At 39.3% G+C, this 26,581-nt stretch overlaps 1 protein-coding gene across 7 annotated transcripts in view; it reads left to right on the top strand.

The window, feature by feature from the left end:
- Positions 1–20,877, top strand: part of NFATC2 (nuclear factor of activated T cells 2) — a 199,774-nt gene extending 178,897 nt beyond the window's left edge. For 4 of the 7 annotated variants that reach the window (XM_060689619.2, XM_034433017.3, XM_087889095.1 and 1 more), the window contains exon 10: positions 3,880–6,268. In XM_060689619.2, coding sequence (XP_060545602.2) covers positions 3,880–3,935 — 56 coding nt within the window. In that variant the 3' untranslated portion in view covers positions 3,936–6,268. Of the gene's footprint in view, positions 1–3,879; positions 6,269–18,141 lie in introns of those variants that run through there. The other 3 variants (XM_087889094.1, XM_087889093.1, XM_034433016.3) reach the window with 2 other exon arrangements.
- The last annotated feature ends 5,704 nt before the right edge of the window (positions 20,878–26,581 follow it).

Raw genomic sequence — 26,581 nt, forward strand, 5'->3', positions numbered from 1 at the left:
CCGTAAAGTCATAGTTGCAGGGGTGAAATCCAGCAGGTTCTGACAGGTTCTAGAGAACCGGTAGCAGAAATTTTGAGCAGTTCGGAGAACCAGAGTGGGTTGGGAATGGAGATTTTGCAATATTCTTTCCCCAGGAGTGGGGAGGGAATGGGGATTTTGCAGTATCCTTCCCCTGGAGTGGGGTGGGAATTGAGATTTGCAGTGTCCTTCCCCTGCCATGCCCCCAAGCCACGCCCACCAAGCCACACCAAATCAAGCCACGCCCACAGAACCGGTAGTAAAAAAAAATGGATTTCACCACTGCATAGTTGCCCATCTCTGATGTAAGCCCATCTTGACATACCAATGATCCTATCAGTTAATTTTCATGCTTGCTGAGACCAGAATGTTCACAACCTCACGGTCTGATTCCAGAACATTCCAGTCTCCACTGTGACATTCCCAAAATATGCCAAAATGTCCCTGCCCCTTACAGAGCCAATGTATTGTATTCTAGAATTTATTATTCTGGAATAGAAAGTGGTACAGAGCGTTCTGGACATGACGGAAAAGGTCAGAGAAAGCTGGGGAGGAGGTAGAGAGAATTAGGAGAACAGCAACAACACAACAATTTCATTTTTCTCTTAGAAACGAAGGGGCTGTATTGCTTGGCGAAACAGTTTTGAAAGGTGCTTCATCTGAACCTTTATCAGAGTAACAAAGCACTCCCTACAAATAGCTCTTTCCACCTTTTTTCTCAACAACTGGTATTCAGGACCATACCGTAGGTCTAATGTATAATCATAATAACTAACAGCCATTAAAACTTATCTAGTTTTAATGTATCTAAATCACTTAAAGTATCTAATTTAAAGTATCTGCCGTATTTTTCAGAGTATCAGACGCACCAGAGTATAAGTATAAGCTTAATTTTGGGGGAGGAAAATAGGAAAAAAAAATCTGCCTACCAGGTATTCATCTGTCTAGTGTCCTTAGTCTGGTCAGCTTCAGCACATTAGTTTGCTGTTTTTTATCCCTTGCTTGGGGATAAAAAATAGCTTCTAAAGCACAGCTGATCTTTGGAGAGAGAAGCAATGAGAAAAGCAGGCAAACCACTGAGATCACTTCACTGCTAGTACCTCATTAGGGCTGAAAAAAAGCTTCACAGCTGAGAGTCAGAGGGAGCAGGGAAAGCACTTCACTCGCTAGTGCCTTGTTAGGGCTGAAAAAAAGCTTCACAGCTGAGAGTCGGAGGGAGCAGGCAAAGCAGGGAAGATCGCTTCACTGAAAAAGCTTCTAAAGCACAGCTGAGAGTCAGAGGTAGATCACTCGCTAGCACCTTGGTAGGGCTGAAAAAAAGCTTCGAAAAAGCTACATTTGGAGTATAAGAGGCACCCAAATTTTCAGCCTCTTTTAGGAGGGAAAAAAGTGTGTCTTATACTCTGAAAAATACGGTAATCACTTTTCTAGAGCTATCCCAATCGGCATCAATCACAGTATTTTCTGGAAGTAGCTCCATGGTTTAAATAAGAGCCCTGGGGAAATACAGCTATTACCTTTGAACAATCCTGATTTATAGCATTTATAATCTCACCATGTTGCCTTCCACTTTATTCATAATTTTGTCAGCCCAGATCAGCCTCACATACAGATAGTCCTCGATTTACAGCTGTTTATTTACATCAACCATTCAAAGTGACTTAGGATCGTTTTTCACAGTTAACTATCCCCATGGTCACGTGATCAAAACTCAGATGCTTGGCAAGTGGCTCATATTTATGATGGTTGCAGTGCTCCAGGATCATGTAATTCCCTTTTGCAACCTTCTGACAAGCAAAGCGAGATTAATTTAACAACTGCAGCAATTCGCTTAATAATTGTGGCAAGTAAGGTTGTAAAATGGAGCAAAATTCACTTAACAACTGTCTCACTTAGCAACAGAAATGTTAGGTTCAATTGTGGTCGTAAGTCAAGGATTACCTGTACCACCTTTCTTCCTTTAAGAGCTGACCTCATTATTCTGAAACAGTTTGGTTGGATTCTGGCTGCATTTTTTTTTTTTTTGCCCAGCACAGTAACTGTTACATAATGACCAAAATTTTGCTCAGAAATGCAGATTGCAACTTAAATTAGTAACAATAACAACAGTAATTATGGCCCAGCTCTGTCAGCTCTTAGTGACCATATAAATAGATCTTCTCCAGGATGACCTGTTGCCCATCTGGTCTCCCATCACCACTGTCATTAAATCCATCCATCTTTCTGCCGGACATTGTTTCTTTTTCCTTCCACTTTTCCCAGCATTTTGGAGTCATCAGAGGAACTGGATTTAAACAAGCATCCAGAATATAATAAATTGAACCTGGTCATTTTGCCTTAAATGAAATCTCTGGATTGATTCATTTTATGATCCAGTTTTTTATTTTCTTAGTTATCCATAGTATTCCTAGGAGCTTTCTCCAACACCAGAGCTCAAAAGCTTCAATACAGTATTCCTTTGATCTGCTTCTTCAAAGTCCAACTTCTGCTTTCATACAGTGTCGGAGAGAATATCACTGCATTCTGACCTTTGTAGATATAGATGCATCATGGCATCTAAATATCCTTTCTAAGGCTTTCACTGCAAACCTACCACTCCATCAGATGCATTTCTCGTTCCTTTATTGTTGTCAATCAGTCCTAAAAAGCAAATCTATTTCCCACTTCAGGATATCTGTCACGTTTAAGGATGGTTGTTGTATGTGATGTCATTAGTCTGGTCTTCTTTATATTTAAGTGTTAACCATTTTTTAATTGTGCACTTTGACTTTCATTACTAGAATTTCCCAAACCTTTGTATTTGCAGTTATAAGAGTAGGGCCATCAGGATAATGCATGTTTCTTTCTCTAATTTTGAACCCTTGATGATTTTATACCAAAGCAGCCCCTCTCAATACATATTTGGTTGAATACACAAGGGAAGAATAGAAGCAATAGACTAGACAAGACAAGACAAGACAAAAAAGTTGCCTTTTTTTTTAACAATAGCATATTCTACAGGTGATTGCACAACATGGTGCTTTGTCTCCAATATATAGCAAAATGGATTGTTTAGTCACTTCCAAAGATTTGCAACCTCATAAACATTATGCCAAGACTGTCTGCCTGTAACAGCTTCATTGAGTTTTAGTGAAGAAAATTTGAGCAATATATAGGCACGTAGACTATACATTAGCAAGCAGAGTTTTACTGTGAGAAATCACCAATATGTTCATTAAACAGTGGAGAATATAAATGTATTGAGGGTATTTTGTACACTGCCTGGAACTCTTCTCACCTAACTGAGTAATACAGTTAACAGGACCATATTTTAGCAAGTCACAATCTGACTGGCACTGCAGAATATGATTTGAATGATCCATAGTTGGTACAAAACATGAAAAATGAGAATGAGCTTGCAAGAGTGTTCCCTCTGCAATCTGGACAGGATTCAGTAATCAAAGTGCATTACATCTGTGTCGATCCTGTATTTATAAAAGTCAGTGAAGTGTTGCATTATTATATTACATTACTTTAAATAAACCAGAAATGAAAACTCCCATTCCTTCCAGGAATCCAGAAAAGTATATATATATATTTTGTCCCCTTTTCTTTCCATCTTCTTTACAGTTTGCAAGCTACTTGAGGCTGAACGATAATGATGGACTGAAGACCATCTAGCAGGCTTCATGGCTGCACTCCAGCAGTTGGGACTTGTCTTTGCCAGATTGGTCATAGTCTTAACCCATTATTGAATGCCAGCTTTTCAACAGCCACCACACAGGTGGCTTTATATTAGATTCTTTCGCATTTTCTGCACAGTAACGTTTCTGCTTTTGTGTTTCTTTCTCTCTCTCTCTCTGTCTCTCTTTTCCTTCCCAGTTAATGAAATTATCAGGAAAGAGTTTTCTGGACTCCCTGCCAGAAGTCAGACATAGAAGATGAGATTTATGAGGCAACTTTTGCAGAACCCATCCGTATCTGACTTCTAAGATTCTTCTCTTGTCCTGCTTGCCTTTTGTTTCCTCAACTGATCATCTCAAGGCACCAGTTCAACACCAGGAACAATGCACTGGCATCCAGCTGACAATTTTATGTAAGCCACTCAGCACCTCTCATTGTAAACATCAAAGAAAAAAACTCTTCCTTTTGTCCAAAGATCATACCGTTCTCATGTAACCTTGCAAGTGCCTGACGTAGATTACTGAAGTGACTAAGGATGCATACATGGACTAGAAATGACAATTGGGGGGAAAAGGTCCAAAAACTTTTATTGAACTAAAGTATGGTTGTGTACATGAATGCATGTTATAGACGTTGGATGAATTTTACAATTGCCAACTCAACAAAAAACAACAACAATGAATTAGGTTTCTCGAACGGTCACAATGCATAGCCAGAAACAAAATTTAAAACTTCGAATACTCAAGCATTGAACCTCCCTCCCTTAAATGAAAGGGAACAGATCTACGTATGCAACATTGTTTTTATTCTTCTTTCAAACAGAAGCATGACTATTGCTCTGCATAGATTCACAGGGTTTTTTTAAAAATTAAAAAAACAATAACATCAAAGTGCAACAAGGAGGCTGCTGCAATGGAAAACGGATGAAAATCATCTGGTGTGGGCACAGCTTCTAGTGAGAATGTAAAGTAGCTTTTTAGTTGTAGCTTTGTCATATCTTTGCTCTATTTTTAGATGCACCAAAGCCATATTTTCATTGAACTAGAAAGTATGTAAACTCAAAACACAATGCAGTCAACAATTAAGCATTTTTTAAAAAACTAAACAACGTCTACAGAAGAGAGCTGAACCTGCGTTTGAAACTCTGAAATGAATGTTAAAGCTAAAATATTTAACTTTAGCTGGAGTGTGCATTCTATTCCACAATGTTCTATGCAGCATTTTACTGTACAGTGTACAGATTTAAAACTGATTTATTTTAGATTCTTTCCCATCCATACAAGTAACAAAAAGTTTTTTTAAGTAAATGAATCATCTCAACTTGATTTGGAAACTGCTTTTATGGTTTTACAGTGGAAGTTTTGCAGATCTATCCAGTCATTCAACTCATGGTAAAAATCACAAGATGGCATAATTATATTCATAGGGAATGTGAGATACTAAGTTAATCGGTTAAGCATAGAAATGTGTGATGAAGAGTAATTTAATTGGTTAAAGAATGTAGGACTTACTGATTTATTCATTCTAGCAGCTATCAAATTTTCAAAAAATTCCAGAGCTTCTTTTTATTTGTGCTACAATACGGTTTTTCCCTCCAAAAATGTAATTTTTTTTTCTACTGAGGATTATCATTGTGTATTCTGCATTTAGATGTTACTGTATTTTTCAGAGTGTAAGAGCACTTTTCCCCCAAAAAAAGAGGGTGAAAATCTGGGTGCGTCTTATACTCCGAATGTAGCCCTGCCCAGCCTTGCAAAGGGAGATTTCAGAGGCTGAAAAAAGCCTCTGAAAGAAGCTTCAGAAAAAAAGCCTCAGAAACAAAGTTTCAGGGAAAAAAAGCCTCTGAAAGGCTTTTATTTAAAATAATATGGCAAGCAACAAAAGAAGAATCAGTAAAGGTTCTAACCAAACTATGCTAACAAATCTGCAGAATGACACAATAACCAACAGATCAGAAGAGGTTAATCTATATACCAATACCAAAGAAAGGAGATTGAACAGAATACAGATAGTCCTTCAGAATAAAAGCCTCTGAAAGAAGCTTCAGAAAAAAAGCTTCCAAACAAGAGCTTCAGAAAAAAAGCCTTTTTTTCTGAAGCTCTGTTTCGGAGGCTTTCAGAGGCAAAAAAAAAAAAAAGTTTTTTTCTGAAACAGTTTCAGAAGTTTCAGAGGCAGAAAAAAAAGCAAGGCACAGAGCTCACAACCAACAAACCTGTTGCTAAAATTCACCTCTGGGAACAGCTGATTGGGGGTATTCCAAGAGGCCGATGGACCCACCAATCAGCTTTTTTCTTATTTTCCTCCCCAAAAACTAAAGTGCGACTTACACTCCGAAAAATACAGTATTTCTCTAAATTTTTTGTTGCCAGAAGAAGCCACAACATCTTTTTACTCTTTTGCCCAATATATGTTGTAGTTTCTTCATCCCTTGTAAAATTTAAACTGCAGATCAGTCTATGTAACTCACATGGTACAAATTGAAAGTGCATAATTTTCAGGCATATGTAGGTTTATCCACATTCCATCAAATAAGGTTCTTAAAGAACTGATAAAAATTAATAAAACTATTGTAATTGCCAGCTAACAATTTGATTTTGGTTTCTTGAGGATTGGTCCCAATGTCCAAATTTATAATTGGGCATGGAAAGTAGGACTGATAAGAGTACATTTGCAATATATGTATCTACGCATGGAAACTTTTTGTCTATATTTTCCTAAGCTTGATTCAGAGAAGTGAAATAAAGGAAATGATGAAAAGCAGCTGAATTGGATAGTAGTAGAGATAAGTACAAAAATAATTTTCTAGTTGCAACTAATCTAATTCCTCAAAGTTAAGCATAAACTTTTACTTTATGAATCAGTTTTCAGTTTCACTTCAAATTATCCTTTAATGTCAGTCCTTGAATACACTTCATAATCATTTTCACCACTAATCCTCAATTGTTTGTCTAGATACCTAGAAAGCACACCACAACTTGGAGTCCTTTTTTGTGCCAAGTATAAAATACCAAAGAAATTTCCCATTTGGATTTCTTTGCTGGGTTATTTTTCTTTCACGAGTATACCATCGTTTTATACAACTTGTTTATCTTGATCTGCCTAATCTATAGAGAGTTTTAAGGATGTGATGCAACCTTGCTTTGGCTTTTAAGCTCTAAAACACCAGCTCTAGGAAATACATTCTTGACAAATCTGATGCTATTTTTGGATTAAAAAGTAATGTGTCCTTTGAGTTGAACTTAATTCCTTTGACTCCATGGCCACAAACCTATAATTTCTTTGGTAACAATATGCAGATGATTTGCAATTGCCTTCTGTAAGGACATTGGCATCCCTGGTTTATATACAGTAGTAAATCCTTGCGTCCATTTATTTTTACCTAGATTTGGTGTGAAATTTACCCTTTCTGACTTATAACTACTGTTTCTTTGTAGAGATGGGTTTGTATATCTGTCACTAAGCGAAAAACCCAACCAACCACCTAATGGCTTAATATTATTTGTGAACCAGGAATATTCCTGTTATTTATGCCAGTGAATTACTGCAGAGGATGAAAAATATCACTCCAGAGTTGTTGTTAGATACAGAGCTGCAATTCTTGCTGATCCAACTACTTGATCAAATGTTCTTACAAGCTCTTCTAAAGTATACGCAAACATGAAAAGTAAGGTTCTTAGTTCTCTTTCATTTCCTATGGATTGAAACAGTGGTGAAATCCATTTTTTTTTACTACCGGTTCTGTGGGCGTGGCTTGGTGGGCATGGTGTGGCTTGGTGGCTGTGGCTTGGTGGGCATGGCAGGGGAAGGATACTGCAAAATCCCCATTCCCTCCCCACTCCAGGGAAAGGATACTGCAAAATCCCCATACCCTCCCCACTCTGGGGCCAGCCAGAGGTGGTATTTGCCAGTTCTCCGAACTGCTCAAAATTAACGCTACCAGTTCTCCGGAACCTGTCAGAACCTGCTGGATTTCACCCCTGGATTGAAACCATAAGGAATGACAACAGGATGGCCATATTGCTTCTTTGTCTGCTTCTTGGCAATATCTAAAAAAACCAGAGCATTTGGATGCAGCATTGTATTCTTATCTTAAGCATCTTCCTTTGCTGCATTATACATTCATTTATGTGTAGTATAGACTACATGATTTTTAAAATATATATATATAAATATATATAATGGTTACGTGTTGGCAAGCTGTCCTACTGTGTCTGATTTAGAATATTTAGCAAGCAACCATTTGCTCATACTAAAGCCTTAACCAAATATATATTTCTCAAGCAAATACATTCCTCTACAGATGTTTGTCTTAAAGAATAACTGGATACATTTAAGATAGTACAGGTAATTCTGAAACATTCAATGAATGAAATTATTTATTTTGGTTTTGCAATAGTTCTACAGTTAACATATGTAAACTTCATGTAAACTTTTTTTTTTAATTATTACTTTGGTCTAAAGAAATGTAAGGTTTGCCTTGGACAATTAACTGCCTTGTGTGAGTAATTTGTTCTCAGTTTATCTGGAAGACAGCCATAGCTGCATATGAGGAAATTATTCTTTTTCCCCTCAGTTATCTGAAAGCTTCATGACAAGTGCCTTCCTGTCATTGTACCAAAAGGCCTCACAAAGCATTGTCTATCAAGTGAACAACTGTAATGCATTTTCCATTAGTGTTTTATTATGCTAAAGTCAAAGCAGTTTATTGTAACTCAGTGGCATTTTTTTTTCAACATTATTATTTCTTAATCGCAGCTTAGGCCTACATATTACAGGATGAGTATCTGTAAACTTTTGCACTAAATAGATGAAGTCATCCATCTTAATATGTAAACAGTCAGTTGATGTTGGAGAGGCTAGTAAGCTTTTCATTACTTTGGAATGCATTTGGCATTAAAGAATACCAAAGAAAAACTGCACGTGAGAATGTTTTGTGAGTTGAATGGATTTTTTTTTTTCATTGTGAGGAATTCTTTTTTCCTTTTCCTTTCCTCTGGTTTTTGATCTGTGTGTTTGGAGGAGAAATGTAGGCTTATTTGAATAATAGCGATACTGAGATGGAAAGAATACCAAAATACTTATTTGGTTAATACAAAATACATTTGGTTAATACTGGCTGTGGGTTCAATCCAGACAAACTGAAGCACTTTTCCATGTATCTTTTGCTAGACAGTAGTTTACTATAATAATTTGTTATACCCTTTATTCTGTTCAACATCCGGTCTTCTTGTGTAATAGTAATATCTATTATAGAAAGCATAATTCCATTGAATTTAGAGAGAAAATTTCTGAAACGTGTTTTAATTCAGTCATTCTCAAATGTTCTGATTCCTAATTTGAATAACTAAATGAATAAAACAAATCCATTCTTAGAAGTTAGAGTTGGGCAAGAAATAAATACCCCACTTACTAAAAGATATGCCATTATCATCATAAATGTTTGACTTAAATCTTAATTGGGTGAGCACTGTGGTTATAGTGATCATTTTAAATGCTTCTCTTCCCGCTCACCAAAAATGTCCATTTTGAAAGGCTAGAAATTGAACATAATGGGTAAAAATATTGAAATTTACTTCTATAGTCACACCCAAATCACAGATATTCTATTACATGCCATATGGGAAGTCACCACTTGGCAAGAATTTGTCAGCTGGCATCAATCACAGTGCTGCTTTGATTGGCAAATGATGCTGACGGTTGGCTAGACCCACAGGTTTAGCTTTCCTGGGCTTTTTTCTCAGGCAAATCATAAATGAGCATTGACAGCCCTCCTGCCTGCTTTGTCTGGGCAGTCTGATCAACTAAAAATGCTGTAAACCCACCCACCCCATGCCCGCTCTCCCCCCCCAGAGGTTCATAATCCACCCTTTGAGAATCTCTGTTTTTCCTCACACATTAGCGGTCACAGGATTTGAGAAGATGCATATGTCTTTGGCTTGATTGGACTCTGCCTATCTATACATCTTACTTGGAATGCATCACGTTATAAACATTTGCAAAGAGAGCATTTGATTATATAGAAAAGCTGCTTCTTGACTGTTGGTTTCAACCCACTGCCTGTTGTATTTTTAGGGGGGATATGGGTGTTATATATATATGTACTATAAGATTTTTTTTTAAAGGAGGAATTATCTATGATATTTCCTGGTTGCTACGAAAAATAAGACACCTCCATGGTGGTGTTTCTAAATAGTGTGTCTTTTCTTCAGCTGAAGCCTTCAGAAAGGCTTATTCTATGGAGGCAAGTACTGTTGAACTCACTGAGTATATTCTTGTGCTTATGGAGAGCAGTATGTAAGGAAGCTCCCTCAGGGTTTCTTAAATAAATTCTTTCCTTAACCAGCTGCTTCCCCTCATGCTCTCCCAGAGAATCAAGCAAGGGTTGGACAAAAGACTTAACACCGCTTCCTCTAATGCTGTGATTTTTGGACACCCCAAAAAAACAGTCCTATAGACTCATAACATACATGACCTTCATAGATGCTTTAGTGCCTATTTGATGTGATCCATGAATCATCCTTTATCTTGCTTCATTGGATGATTAAAGAACATAAGTACACAAGCAAAGAAACTGCATTTTTTCCCTAATTTCAGCTGCAAACATCTATTGTCTGCTTCACTGGCCAATCAGTAATCCTGCTTGTAAAATTTTTGTTTATTTCTGAATACCTGTATATAACAAATTTAACAAGTTGGTATCTGCATCTTTCTGGATTTCCAGGGCATTGTGCATAGTGTTGAAGGAAGATGCTGAGAGCAATTGTATAGATTCATTTAGGCCAAAATTGTATTATGCCAAGGGAACCCTACAGTCCTCTTGCACAGGGCCTGTGAGAGATTGAGAATTTTGACAATCCCACTTTTTCTTTTCTTTATTTTTTTTTTTAAAGTTAGTCCTCACAATTTCGAAGATGGATACCTGAATATAAGTTGACAAAAAAAGATCAGAAAGGAAGATGCAATTTAAAAGGGTACATAGATGTATCCTAAAACTCTTCATGAGGAAAATGACTATCATAATTAGTATACTGTAAATCAGTGTTTCTCAACCTTGGCAACATGAATATGTACGTATTTCAGCTCCCAGAATTCTGGGAGTTGAAGTCCACATATTCTCACGCTGCCAAGGTTGAGAAACACTGCTGTAAATTATAAGCACAATAAATTGCAATCCATAGTTAATTTTTTTTTAAATCAGATAACTGGTGTCTCAGGAATGTGGTCATTATATACCCTACCAACAGACCACTAATTTTTGTGTTGGAGAAAATGAAATGCAAGTTATGTTATGCATATAATTATTCAGCTTGTGTTGTATGTATCCTCATTCCTGTTCGTTCCTGATATCAGTTGCCCTCAAATGGTGACAAAGAACGTGGAATGTAAAATATATCAAAACCCAGTCTACTCTTATTGAGTTTCTCCCCATCTCCCCCCACCCACCCTCCAAAAAATCTCATTGTCTCTCAATTAATTCAGCTGCTTTGAAAGGTCTCAGTGAATTACCAAGCGCCACTTGGAATTGCTATTGAAAAATGAGGATTAGCATCAGGTAACACCCCTAAAACAAAATTAAGAATATTGTCTCAGTATTCGTGTCTGAGATTTTGTGTGTGAGAGAGAGAGAGAGAAAGAGAGAGAATGAATAGCATTGGTCCCTTGGCAACTGTGACCCATTAAGATTATGCCATTGAATTCCAGCTGCTGCTTGTCTAGTATGAGAAGATTTGCAATCCTGTCCTTCTTGTGGGCTTCCCAGAAATATCTGGCTGACCACTGTGTGAACAGGAGGCTGGGCTTTATCTGATCAGATGGAGCTCTTCTCACGCGACACCAAAGATTTCTGATTTTCCAACCCCATAAGCCAAATTAATGAACTATACATCCAAATTAAAAGAATTATACCTCCGAATGATACATTTGGCTTAAAATAATTCTTTGCTTCTGCTTCCTAGTCATCAACACGTTTTTACAAGCAGGAATTCCAAACTAACTTTTAAAATAAACTACCCTAAGAAGCAATTCAACATGGGGAAATAAGTTTTCTTTGGATGGCAAGGAAGCCAAAATGAACATATATTTCCAAGTGCGGCAAGGTACATATTCAGCCTAGGTTGCAGCTAGTCATGCCTGCTTGATTCAGTCACAGAGTCATAGACCTAAATGGAAAGCAGCTTTATTGCTCAAATTTTAACACATGACTAAACTGCTCGCTCACCTATTTTTAACTAAAAGCCAAAAAAAAAAAAACCCACAGGAATGGTGGGTTGTATCTGTTCTATTGCCCCCTTGTTATGTTTTAATCTCAAGTTTAATTGTGATTTTGCTTTTTGTAAAATATTTTTATACAGCTTGTATTATTAAAGTTCAGCAATAAATTGAAGGACAAACAGCTACTTCCATTGTTCTTGTACTTTGTACTTCGTTGCAGTTAAAAGAAAGATTATTATGATCCGATGAACAATGTCGGTAGGAATACTCAACTGATTTTTTTTGGAGCGCTAATCATTCCGTGTATGACAGTCAGCCTGATCCAATTAAACCATTCACTTAACCATGAAGCAAGAACTTAATGGGGTGTGATCTGGACTAGATGTGCTCAACAACTCCCTTGATAGCCGAGCTACTAAATCTCCCCCTTAAAGCAAACTGTTGTGCAACCCTACTTCATCAAGTAGGGTTGAACTGGGGGGGACCATTTACCCACTCAGTTATTATCTGGAAACTGGCTGCAAACCCTTTGTAGGCTTTTTATTGAAAATGGACAAAAAATAAATCGCTGATTAAAAAGATTTGTTAGGAAGAAGAGAACGATGGGAGGGTGAACGTGGTAACTACTATGTTTGCCACAAAGATGGGAAGTTACTCCGTAAGATAATGTTCTTTTTCTTGCTTTTTGTTATTAACATTTTCTTTTATCCTTTTATCACCTTTTTCAAATTCTTCTATGTTTATGTAGTTTTCTAAATCTATTTTAATAAAAATTATTCATAAAATAAGTAATAAATTTATATTGCTGCCCAACTCACAAAACAGTAAGAGATCTGAGCTGGTCATTCTCTTTTAGCCCAACCAACTTCATGGAATTGTTTTAGGGAATGAAGATTTCTTTTCCCACTATCCTGATTTGGAAAAAAGTTGGGATATATTTCTAATAAATAAAAAGACAGCTTTATGCCTTTCTTTCTTTTCTTTTAAATGGACAAAAGTCAATTTTATCAAGTGCATAGAATGTCCCAAAGGTGCTTTTTCAAGAGGGAATGGGACTTTCTGGTTTTTCTTTGAAGACGTTTCACTTCTCATCCAAGAAGCTTCTTCAGCTCTGGAAACATCTTCAAAGAAAAACCAGAAAGTCCAATTCCTTTGGAACAACCATGACCTGGATTGAGAATCTCCGTGGATGCATAGAGTGTTATTAACTCCAAAACATTTTCTGTGGGAGAAGCTGAGTTTGTCCATACCTCACACCAGGGGTGAAATCTAAAAATTTTCCCTACCGGTTATGTGGGTGTGGCTTAATTGGTGGGCGTGGCTTGGTCAGGTGACCGGTGGGCATGGCCAATAATAGCAATAAATAAAAATAATAAACAAAGTACACAAAACAATAAGAGGTACCAAAAACCAATGTTTACACTTTACACACACACAACACAACATAACACAACACACCTGACATGCACACAGTGTAAAAGCAGCTGCACTTGACCCAAAATGGCCCTGCAATAAGCAGGAACCTCACACAGCCACAAAAAGCTCAAAAACCAACTTTCACACTTTTTCCACACAAAATGCCACATACAGCTTTGTGAGATTTTGTGTGTTTGTGTAGTTAAAGTGAAACACTACAGAAACACACCAAATCTCAGAAAGCTGCACAAATATATTATTTTATTTTATTATTTTATTTTATTTATATTTTTAGATAAAAGCAGCTAAATTTAAAACTTCCTTAACTTTAAATTGCTGTCTAAAAAAAAAAAAAAACCTCCTAAAAAAACCCCCAATTAACTATTTTTTTAAACCCCCACCCCAAAAAACCCAGTTACTTAACAAATTGAAGGCACAAGGCAGGCAGGCAGATTGAACTGCTCACCGATTGCATTGATTGCAGGCAGGCAGATTAAGTTGCTAGCGGATGCAATGGATTGCAGCAGCCAAAGCAAGGCAGGAAAAGTGAGCGAGCCCGAAAGAAGCAGCAAGCTGCCAAGTGGGCAAGTGGGGACTGGGCGATTGGGTGGGCATGGGTGAGGGGGGGCAGGGATTTTTGCTACTGGTTACTACCCGAACTACCCGCTGCCATCGCTAAACGGATCTCCCGATCCGTTCCAAACCGGGAGCATTTCACCCCTGCCTCACACTCACTCTTAGTTATGTTAGCTGGTTGGAAATGAAATGTCTGCAAACAAACAGCCAAACTCAACACCAAGGACTCCAGAGTACAATCCTCGGATACATATATTCTCTTCTACTGGAGTCTTTTGCAGTTTGATATTAACATGCTATCTGCCCATCTGCCCACAGTGTGCAATACTGTCAGTATCATATTTGCTTTCCTTGTTTCAGATCATCACCTTCTCCTGTCTCTGTTCCTAGTCACTTTTAGCCCATTAAAGAAAATAATGGGTGACAAAGCCTAATACATTTTATATGCCTTGGTCATAGAATAACGAAGCAAACCCTATATTAACAGCAGGACTGCTAAGGATAACTTTCATCCATTGCTGGATAGGCAAAGAGAAGAATAAGTGTTGCCAAAGGATTTTTTTTTTTTTTGCCCTATTTGGACATAAAACAACGTATGGAAAAACAATCTTATGGAAATGCAATGTTTCACATGCTTTCTTGTATTATATATTGGAGCATAATTCCAAGAAAGATGCATTCCATATGCAACTCTTGGGAAGGTGGGGGATGGATAGAGTAGGGAAAGAAAACAAATAGACACCACGTCTTACTATCATCCTGCATACACTATGTAAGCATTCAGCTGACTGGCTAAGCAGGGCTTGGTCCTGGCTTCGACTGGAAGGATGGAGGCTTCTGGGCAGGGGTGAAATGCTCCCGGTTCGGACCCGATCACCCAATCCAGTAGTGATGGCGGCGGATGGTTCGGAGAACCGGTATCAAAAATCCCTGCGTTTCCCCCCCCCCCCATGCCCAGCTGAGCTGCGCGATCATCAGAGGCTGTTTTTTTTACTTTTAAAAGCATTTTTTCTACAACCTCTTCAGCTGAAAAAATGCTTTTAAAAGTAAAAAAAAAAGCCTCTGATGATCGTGCGGCTCAGCTGGGATCATCAGAGGCTTTTAAAAGCATTTTTTTCTACAACTTCTTCGGCCGCAGAGATTGTAGGAAAAAAAATGCCTTTAAAAGCCTCTGGCGATCCCAGCTGAGTTGCCTGATCGTCAGAGGCTTCTAAAAGCATTTTTTTCTGCAACCTCTTAGACAGAAAATACAGAAAAATGCTTTTAAAAGTAAAAAAAAAAAAAAGTTGGCCACGCCCACCCAGTCACATTACACCCCCCCACCCAAGCCATGCCCACGGAACCGGTAGTAACAAATTTTAGATTTCACCACGGCTTCTGGGGCATTGAGAGCTGCAGGCTAGATGGGGAAATCGGAAACCTCTTGGAAGCAGGAAATGGCAAAACCATTTCTGCATTGTAGCCAGATACTTGAATGGAAGCATCCCTACAGTTACAGGAATTCCATCTGACAGAATGAGGACTGTACCTACCTTAAGCATTGTGCTTATAAGACCATTCTCCCTGCAGTAGCAAATATGATACTCAAGACACACAGGTAGCAAAATGTGCTCTCCTTCCATCAATCAGGCAGTGGCATCTGCAGGCATTTTTCATCGTGCCAAGCCTTTTGCATTGCCCAGTAATGCTACCAGTGGGTTGGGAGAAGGCTTCTTTCCTGGTGCATGTCAAAAGTGCTGGGTTGCTTAGAGAGGGTTGTAAAATACTGTAAAGCGGTACATAAGTCTAAGTGCTATTGCTATTACTAAAATGGAATCCAATGGAACAACTTGTCATCAGAAGTTGTGGGAGCTTCATCACTTGAGACTTTGAAGAAGAGACTGGACTGCCATTTGTCAGAAATGGTGTACGGTCTCCTGCTTGGGCGTGGGTTGGACTAGATGACTTACAAGGTCCCTTCCAACTCTGTTAATCTGTTAAAATGGGGCAAGACTCACTTAATAACAATAGAAATTTTGGGCTCAATTGTCATCGTAAATCAAGGATTATCTGTGCTGTTTCTCTTTCTGCTTCTCCATACTCCCGACAACTGTGTCTGTATACAATATGCAACATTCCTCTCAAGTTCATACGGCATGCATTTGGTAATCTTAGCTGTGATTCCCAAAATCTTATACTACAATAAATGTATAAATTTTTCTTGCATAAAGGAAGAAGAATTTGGAATTAACAGCTTCCCTCGTTTAAGAAAGAGTCACCTGAAAAGGAAATTTTGCACAATCTTGCCTTCTTCTGCAAAGCCACGGATATTTGGGGCTCTGATCTGACAACCCCAAATAAATTCATGTTAACATGCCACACACCAAGTAAAGTTTTCCCACTTCCATGATGACACAGATGGTCATATTTCATATCAACTGGTGCACATCCTTAACAAGGAAAGAAAAGGAAGAAACCTCAAGATCTGGCAAATTTTAAAGCAGAGTGAGAGGAGGGGGGAATAATGAGCTACAAATTTAGTCCTTCTTCCATTTGCTCAACAAATATCCAAATTAGTAACATATTCTTTTGGGAACAAGCTGGATACATAGCTAATAAGCAAAGATGGGTTGCATATGAAGCCAGTGATTTTTTAAAAAGTGATAATTTATTTACAAGACACCGTCAACATGCATAGCAAGCAAATAGGCGAATGACCCCAAAATGCTTAACAAACTCAACAACAGAAGCAAAGGGAGAAAAATGAAGATAGAGGAAAAAAAGAAGGAATATATCAATGTTTAAAAGCTCACAATACAATTTTCCTCAGAGAATGTTAGTTTTTTCCATTCTATTGATATCCAGATATATTGGAACTACAGTTCCCAGAATTCATAACATTGATGTTAGGGACTGGGAATTCTGGCAGTTGAGGTAGTAATCTATTTGGAGCAGAGGTAAAATCCATTTTTTTTACTAGCGGTTCTGTGGGTGTGGCTTGGTGAGAGTGGCAGGGGAAGGATACTGCAAAATCTCCATTCCCACCCCACTCCAGGGGAAGGATACTGCAAAATCCCCATTCCCTCCCCACTCCTGGGGAAAGGATATTGCAAAATTTCTATTCCCACCCCACTCTGGGACCAGCCAGAGGTGCTGTTTGCCGGTTCTCTGAACTACTCAAAATTTCCGCTACCGGTTCTCCAGAACCTATCAGAACCTGCTGGATTTCACCCCTGATTTGGAGGCTGAGTTTAGCAATCCCTGTAGCTTGCTTCAAATACTTTCTGGCAAAAATGGATGTTAGGAGGAATTTTATAAGCGGTAACAACATGCAGATGTTTAGAGATGGGTCTTTTAAAAAATGGAGCACTCCCCCAAACACACCTCCAATCACATCTATTAAAATTCCCTAATTTTACCCTTCAGAGTAATGGATGGCCAAAGTGTCACAGATGTTACACATCTTGAGGCTGACCTTGGACATTATGGGAATAATAGAGGAAGACGTACTGCTGTATATCAGGACATCTAATTTTGACTTTTTATGGTTGTCTCACAGATGGCCTGGGGAACCCAAAAGTGCTTTTTTCAAGTGGCAACTGGACTTTCTTTGTTTTTCTTTGAAGAAGTTTCACTTCTCATCCATGAAGCATCTTCAGCTCTAAATGAAATGAGATTCTTGGATGAGAAGCAAAACGTCTCGAAGAAAAACAAGAAAGTCTGGTTGCCTCTTGAAAAAAGCACCTTTGGGACAACCATATGTCAGGGTTCCAAGCAGGGGTGAAATCCAGCAGGTTCTGACAGGTTCTGGAGAAATCTGGTAGCAGAAATTTTGAGTGGTTCAGAGAACCAGCAAATATTACCTCTGGCTGGTCCCAGAGTAGGGTGGGAATGGAGATTTTGCAATACCCTTCCCCCAGGAGTGGGGAGGGAATGGGGATTTTGCAGTATCCTTCCCCTGCCATGCCCACCAAGCCACGCCCACAGAACCAATAGTAAAAAAAATTTGGATTTCCCCACTGGTTCCAAGTAACACCCCCAAAGAAAGAAGACTAAGAGGCTAGAAATTCCTCAAAGTTCCATTTTATTAGAGATGTTATATTGGCACATCTGGGAAAACCCGAATCTGAGAGCTTCCAGGTTTTCCCCACCCATAGGAAAGTGCCATTGTAACTTCAAACATCCAATAAATGAACTGTTATAAATCAAGGACTACCTGTATTAAAACAATCCCTTGGTTAAATGCTATTATGAACATGTCTTCTTTTTTCATTCCAGGTCCATCGACACCAGACGTCTTCCAATTTTTGGAAACTCTTGGTATCACAGTCTCAACAAGTTTGGGAGATTACTAAGGAAAATGAATCCACATCATTAAAGAAAACCCCTCAGGATGTTGTCTGCATAAGGCCCATGTTTATTTCACACTCTTCCCTGTGAACTGTAGTTTTTGTCATTTCTACACCCCACTTCATCCTAAAGATTTGGGTGTACGCATAGATAATTAACGAATATTTCTTGTAGTTGCCCAGAAACCTCCAACTGTTGTTGGAGGATGTGGGAGGATTAGTATTGTTTATGAAGAAGAAAGTCATTGTTATGGGAGAAAACATGAGTCAGCTCAGCCTTTAAAAGGGTACAGCTGGGGAGAGTCAGTGGCCAGAAATGCCTTGCCATGCATTTTGCTCCTTTTGGAAGGAAAAAGGAAAAAGAGGGAGAACAAGGAGTGGGTAGGAAACAAAGGGGCTTCTCAGTTGCCTAGAGACCGACTGTTATAGCAACAGTCTCTACTGTGTAGAAAAGAACAGGACTTGTGAATGAGATCTGAGGTGAGGCTCGCTCAATTGATATCAGTCCCAACGCAACTCACTTAGTCATGCGTGAGTCAAGCAGACCCTTTACAAAAGCAAATGGAGAGTTGCCCAACATGTGTATGGACAGCTGCTTCAAGGTTCAAAGGAGCCCAATTAAGAATTCCCATCAGGAATGCTGGTTAAGCAAAACGAAGAGTCATGGATCAAGCTAGGAGGATACAAACTCTTGTCAAGTAATCTAACGTGTAGACCGGAAGCTCACTGCTTTTCTTCATGGCTCGGTTCATGGGCTTTTATCCCCAGATGGTGAGGAAGCTCAAAAGTCTGCCATCCTATTTTATGTTCCCCTCAGTGCCAAGATTCTTTTCCTTCTTTATCAGGAAATGCCCCCTCGCCTCCCAGATATTATGTCTAAACATAATTCATAAGAAGAAGGACAGTTGCTGGATGTTGGGTGCTGGGGCGCTTCCTCCCAAATTCCTCTGGCAACCAGTAGCTGCCCACTTACTTGTCATTTATTTTTAGAGCTATTTTTTAAGCATGGGTTTAGTCCTGTTGTGGAACACTCTAAGATCCAGGGTTAATAACAGCTTCCCATGCATCTCTCTCTCTCTTCTGACCTGCTTTTCAGGCTGGCAGGAGAAGAAGCGAAAGCTCATTTTAAAAACAGATTTTGTGCTCTTCCTCAAGGACACTGAAGGTATCTTTCAACATAGCCAGAGAAAGAGCTTGACTGGGGTTGGCTGTGTGGTGGAATACAAACTTCTCAGTTGCATGTCAGCTCATTTTATGGCTGCCGTAATGAACTTATATGTATGTATGTATGTATGTATGTATGTATGTATGTATGTATGTATGCATTGACGTGATGGCTCAGTGGCTAAGACACTGAACTTGTAGATTGAAAGGTTGGCAGTTCAGTGGTTTAAATCCCTAGTGCTGCATAACGGGGTGAGCTCCCGCTATTTGTCCCAACTTCTGCCAACCTAGCAGTTCGAAAGCACGTAATAAATGCAAGTAGAAAAATAGGAACCACCTTTGGTAGGAAGGTAACAGCATTCCATGCACCTTTGGTGTTTAGTCATGCCGGCCACATGACCATGGAGACGTCTTCGGATAGCGCTGGGTCTTTGGCTTTGAAACGGAGATGAGCACCGCCCCCTAGAGTTGAGAATGACTAGCACATATGTGTCAGGGGAACCTTTACCTTTACATGTATGTATGTATGTATTAAAGAAAGAGAGATAAATACTCGTTCAGAAGGAAAGGATCAGAGGGAAAAGGCCCATCTATCATATAAGGGAAAGAATTATGGTAGAAATCTTTCTCCAAGTCTCCAAGAAATCCTTCTCCAAACATACATTCCCCAAACAGGTACAAATTATACATAAGCAATGAAGTACAATTGGGCCCTGCACATATAGCTGGATTCTCTGGGGTTCAGTCCAATGTTCTCCATTTTCCATGGTTCCATTGGAATCCATTATTCCCTAGGTTAACTATTCACATTTCTGGCCTTTCTTTGGCAAGTCAAAAGAGTGTCTCAAAATAAATAGCAAATTTCAATATTATTATCAAGAAAAGTACAAAGAGGTGTCCATAACATCATCAGGAGTTGACCATACCATCCTCTTTCAATTGGTAATGAAAACATTTTTTCAGGACCCTGTTCCCTAATATCCATCTTTCCTTAGTAGGTGCATTTTAGATCCTACACCTATAAGAAAGAAAAAGAGAAGATGTTAACCCCAAAGAGTTAATTCTTTGACAGGACTCCATAATTAGAATCATACAGCAAATAGAAGCATAGTTTATGCTGATTATAATATCTTTGTTGCTCTATATGGTCCACCTCTTACTATTCGAATTAGGGTGAGGCAACTTAGTTTTATCAATCCAAGTTTGCTTCACATTTAAATATTCTGTATATCTCACATTTTTCTTCAACAAAGCTTTCCATCCCTCTTTCACTTGCTATTCTTCTACATTATGTGTATAACCTCTGCTTGTGTGGCCCTTTGGGGTTTAGTAGAATCAAAATATATTGCAAAGATTTAAAGGGAATGCACGTTACTTTAGTTGGAACCACAGTTATACAGAACAATACAATTACCCACATAGAACCAAATGCATAAATAATCCGATTAACATGAACAATGAAATGGTTAGTCCTTCAGAGTTAATAAAGAAAATTAGATTATTTTTGCTTGCAGACTTTTTAATCAGCCAGCAAAAATATTGCTCTATTCCACCAAGGTTCAGGATGTTCAGAATTTATTCTCTGCACAGAATTTTTCCACCAGACATGGCAAATGGCAATTTTATATACTATGGCTAAAACTGTCTAATTTTGCAACACCACCCAAAAATATTAGAAATAGAAAAAAGAGTTTCCAATTCCCTTACTAGGCAAATGGGCAAAACAAATACATAAAATCCAAGCTGTCCCAATTTGTTGACTTATTACACTATAGGTGTTTGACACTATAAGTCAATAGCGTTGACTTATAACACTAAGTCAAAAAAAAAATAGCTGAAATCATTTGGATTCAACTGGGAAGGCCAGAGAAGCGACATCCTGACCCTTTCCTTCAAACTGGACAGACTGGGAATAAATAATCTCTAGAAGAGTGTAAATTATATCAGTTAAGGCAGGGATGTCAAACTCGATTTCATGGACGGCCATGTCAGGGTTGTGTTTGACCTTGGGAGGCAGGGGTGGGCGTGGCCAGGGTGGGCGTGGCCAGCTCAACGGTACCCATGTCGGGGGCATCTGTGGTGGCCCGAGCAGTCTGTCAGCGAAAATGGGCTCCCGAGCTCCATTTTGGCTGTGACAGCCTCCTGCAACCCTCTGCCAGTGAAAATGGAGCTCGGGAGGGCCGCAAGCAGCCCTCCCGAGCTCCATTTTTGTTGGCAGAGGCTCTTTGAGCCACTCCTTTGCTGTTTCCAGGGTGGCCCCATGGGCCAGTTCTAAGCACCCCACAGGCCGAATCCATTCCTTGGGGCTTGAATTTGACACCGCTGAGTTAAGGCATATGAATCCAATACAAGCCATTCACATCATGACATCCTTGCACATTTTATGCAAATTCTGTAAAGTATATAATTTGCATCATTTACATGATGAGACATGTGATGTCACTTGCCCACTTGTTCTGCATGGAGACCTGCAGAACAAGTGGGGTGTCAAACTCATGTCGTCGCGATGGTGTCACATGACATATCGGGACTTTTTTCCCCTTTGCTAAACTGGGTGTGGACGTGGCCAGCAAGTGACGCATCCACCACGGGCCACGAGTTTGTCAGCCCTGGCATAGATGATCTTACAAGGTTTGATATCTTGATAGATTCATACAGAGCTATAAAATGTCTCAAGAAGATGGGCTTCAAACTGTTTGTAGTTTTAAAGGCGATACCAACAATTGTTTCTGGAAAATAATTGATGGGTCATACCTTCCAGCAAGAAGATACTACAATATTATTCAGATTTTCTGAAGTAAGTAACAATTTAGCTGTTACACTTAACAACAAATTTAGCTTCCAGACTTTGTCAAGGAAAACTTCATGTATATAATCCATTTCAGCAATACAGCTGGGTTATAATTTAGGTTTCCGCCACATATTAACTCTCCACTCCAAAATGCTCCTTTTGTGAGGAAGCTGATTTTCTCGAGATAACAGGAATCAAGTCACAATGGAAAGATGAGTTTGCATTATAAGTAGATCCTTGTGTCAAATATTTTAGTTTGGTTCGTCTTTCAACATTTCCCCCCTAACTTACTCAGATGGAACATATGGTACACATGGCACATGTTGAGCAATGAACCACCCATGAAAAGTAGAAGACACCATTGAACACCCCTAATGGGAACAAAGGCCTACAAAGCTTCTCCCTATTTAATTGAGACCCCGTGATGGAGTTACATTCCAGAAATTCCCCATGACTTTGAACCATGAAATGAATACCCATCTTTTAAATAAAACAATACGTTTCCAACAATAAATTCTTCCAGATGCTACATACTTCACGTATGCTGTGCCAGATTTTAACCACCAAGTCTCAGGGTTCTCACAGTTGGATAATACAGTTACAAGGATCAACACGAACCGTCCACCTCATTTGTGTCCCAAAGGTGCTTTTTTTCAAGAGGCAACTAGACTTTCTGGCTTTTCTTTGAAGAAGTTTCGCTTCTCATTCAAGCAGCTTCTTCAGCGGAAGAAGTTTCTTGGATGAGAAGCGAAAGGTCTTCAAAGAAAAAAAAAACCCAGAAAGTCCAGTTGCCTCTTGAAAAAACACATTTGGGAGAACCATGACTTGGATGACTGAGAATCTCTATAGACCTCATTTGTGACAAAATGTGTTACTGGAAAAAGCAAGTACAGCAGTGGTAGGTTTCTACCGGTTCACCCCGGTTCAGACGAACAGGTAGCGGCAGCTGCGGGAGGCTCCGCCCACCTGTCTGGATGTCATCACAGATGCCCTGCGCATGCACAGAAGTGCCGCACGCAAGCACACAGTTCTGAACCAGTAGTGAAGGTAAGTGAAACCCACTATTAAAGTAGAGATAGTCCTTAACTTACAACCATTCAATTAGTGAATGTTTGAAATTATAACAGCAATGAAAACAGTGACATATGAACAGTTTCCATACTTACAAAAATTTCAGCATCCCCATGGTCACATGATCAAAACTCAGTTGTTTGGCAACTGGTGTGTATTTATGCAGTTGCACTGTCCTGGGGGTCATGTGATCACCATTTTTAAGCTTCTCAGTCGGCTTCCGACAAGCAAAGTCAATTGGGGGGAGGGGAGAGAGCCAGATTTGTTTAACAATCACATGACTCACTTAACAACTGTGGCAAAAAAGGTCATAAAATGGGGCAAAACCCAAAGTATCTTGCTTAACAATGGAAATTTTGGGCTCAGGTAGTCCTTGATATTATACTGTAGCATAGATTGGATGGAATAGGAGGTTCATAATCAGATATAATCATCCTGAAGATGAACCTCAAATACTTTGGTCACCTGATGAGAAGGAAAGACTCACTGGAGAAGCGTCTAATGCTGGGAACTATTGAGGGCAAAAGAAGAAAGGGATGACAGAGAATGAGGTGGCTGGATGGAGTCACTGAAGCAGTAGGCATGAGCTTAAATGGACTCCGGGGGATGGTAGAGGAGAGGAAGGCCTGGAGGAACGTTGTCCATGGGGTTGCAATGGGTCGGACACGACTACACGATTAACAACAACAAATCAGACACCTCAATAGGTTCAGAGACTTTTATCCAAATTACAAAACTACTATTATGCCATCACAACCCATCACAATCCAAGTTCCACTCCCTTTCTGTAAAGGAGAGTTTGTCTTGCGATTGTCATCATTTTGCTTGTACATACACACCCACAAATATCCTCACAAACACCTTGGTTTATAACATTGAGTGCTAGCAAACAATGGAGAAATATTCTTTCTCTTCTTTGGGGAGGGAGCACTCTTTCTGGAATCTAAAATATTTTTTAAAGATTATAATTATTCTTTACCATTAGCATCTCCTTTAACATTGTTCACACAGGAAAAAATATATATAAAATACAATTCTATTATTTGTTAGTGATCTCAGTCAGTGAGACATAGGCTTTACATGAAGAAATTACCAATCGATCTATTTCTAATAGCCGGTATCAAATTAGATAATTTTGGATTAAGGAAACAAAGAACATTCTGTGTAGTATATGTGTCCAGTCTTTTTAAGAGATATCCCTGGTTTATAATGCCCATTTGCTTTCTTCTTTATATTGAATAGAAGAATATATTATGATCTAGCTACTGTAGAATTGTTTGCCAATACAAGCCGAAATTATTTTATTGCATTATTGGGATCCATTGCTACTGTCCTTTAACTTATTTATGCAATTATATGGCTTTGCAGGCAATCTGGAAGATTATTTTATACTGTGGTTTGTATATTTTTGGCTTAGCATAGTGCATAAGCTAGGCCACTATGGCTCAGTCAACAATTCATGTTCCAAAATATTGTTGGGACATTATTTATTTATAATTTAACTACGGAGTCCTTTCTATTAAATCCAGAGATTTAAAGAAGGAAATAACTGTCCAGTTTGGAATAAACTATGTACATACACCCTTTGTGTATCTATAAATTATAAACATTATTGCTGATTTCCACATGTTCAAACAATGCTCTAAAGCAGTGTTTCTCAACCTTGGAAGCTTGAAGATGGGTGGACTTCAGCTCCCAGAATCCCCCAGCCAGCGCTGCTGGCTGGGGGATTCTGGGAGTTGAAGTCCACCCATCTTCAAGCTACCAAGGTTGAGAAACACTGCTCTAAAGTGAGTCTGTCTTTTGCAAGATTCTCAATTTATGCACAAAAAAAAGCCAATGTGCATATTATAGTTTGCATACGGTGGCTGATTCTTAATGTCTCAATAAAATGATGCATAACAGATTTTAGACTGTGTACCTGTTTAATTAAAGGCATCGGAATACTATCAATGAATAGCTTCTCTGGCCCTAGAACTTTTACCATCTTGATTTTTCCTATATACAGTTCCACATAGGAAAAGTTCATACTATGTAGAAAAAAACTAATCTGGTACTTTAGAAAAATGCTGACTTCCAATTTCAAGAAGTTTTAAACAGATCCCCCCCGCCCCCCCCCCTTTTCAAGTCATACTTGATTCTTGTCAATTATATGGACAGATCCTTGCAGTTTTCTTGGCAATATTTCTGGAAGTGGTTTGCTGAGAGAGAGTGGCTGGCCCAAAATCATCCAGCTGGACTGGGGCCTAAAGCAGGACAGAACTTGGGTTTTCCCATTTCTGGTCTAGCATTTTAACCACTAGACCAGACTGGCTTTCATTCCATTTCTAACTAGCAAAGCTGTTGTCTAAGAATTCTGCCAGCTGTAACTGCTGGGAGCTAAAGTGATAACAGAATAACAGAATTACAGTTTTCGAAAGGGACTTTAGAGGTCTTCTAATCCAACACCTAGTCAGGCAGGAAACCCTATACCCGTGATGGCGAACCTATGGCACGCATGCCACAAGTGGCACGTGGAGCCATATCTGTGGGCACTTGAGCATTGTCCTAGCTCAGCTCCAGCGTGCATGCGCACGCTAGCCATCTGATTTTCGGGCCTTTTGGGCCCACCGGAAGTCGGGAAATGGGCCGTTTCCAGCCTCCAGGGGATGGGGAAGGCCATTTTCACCCTCCTCAGGCTCCTAGAAAGCCTGGGGAGTCTGGGGAGGGCGGAAAATGGGCCTACCTGGTCCACTGTGCCATTGCATGCCAAGAGCAGGGGGGTCGCACGCACATGCATGAGGGGCAGGACACATTGAATTATGGGTGTGGGCACACGTGAGAGAGAAGCCCCCCCCCCACCCTCCCCACGCTTTTGGCACGTGATGGCAAAAAGGTTAGCCATCACTGCCCTATACTATTTCAGACAAATTGTTGTCAAATCTTTTCTTTCACTGATTAATTGTTCTGTCAGGAAATTTTTCCTCATTTATAGGTTGCTTCCCTCCTTGGATTGGTTTCCATCCATTGGAAGAATCCATTCTTCATCCTGCCTTCAGGTGCTGTGGAGAATAGCTTGACTCACTCTTCTTTGTGGCAACCCCTGAGATATTGGAATACCGCTATCATGTCACCCCAGTCCTTCATTTCTTTAAAATAATTAACCTCCAGTATTCATGACCAGAAGAAGTGATGATGGCACTTGAATGGCTTTAAAAGGAGATGGGATGGATACCTGGAATACTATACAGCAGATCTGTTGGTTTGGATGATTCAGTGATATCTCCAGATTGCAAAGCATGTCTCCAAATGTCCAGTGTGGTGTGTGTGTGTCACACACAATTGAAGCCTACCCTTCAATCAA

This window comes from Pantherophis guttatus, chromosome 3 (genome assembly GCF_059756535.1).
Source record: "Pantherophis guttatus breed Tessera chromosome 3, ASM5975653v1, whole genome shotgun sequence".
NCBI lineage: Eukaryota > Metazoa > Chordata > Lepidosauria > Squamata > Colubridae > Pantherophis > Pantherophis guttatus.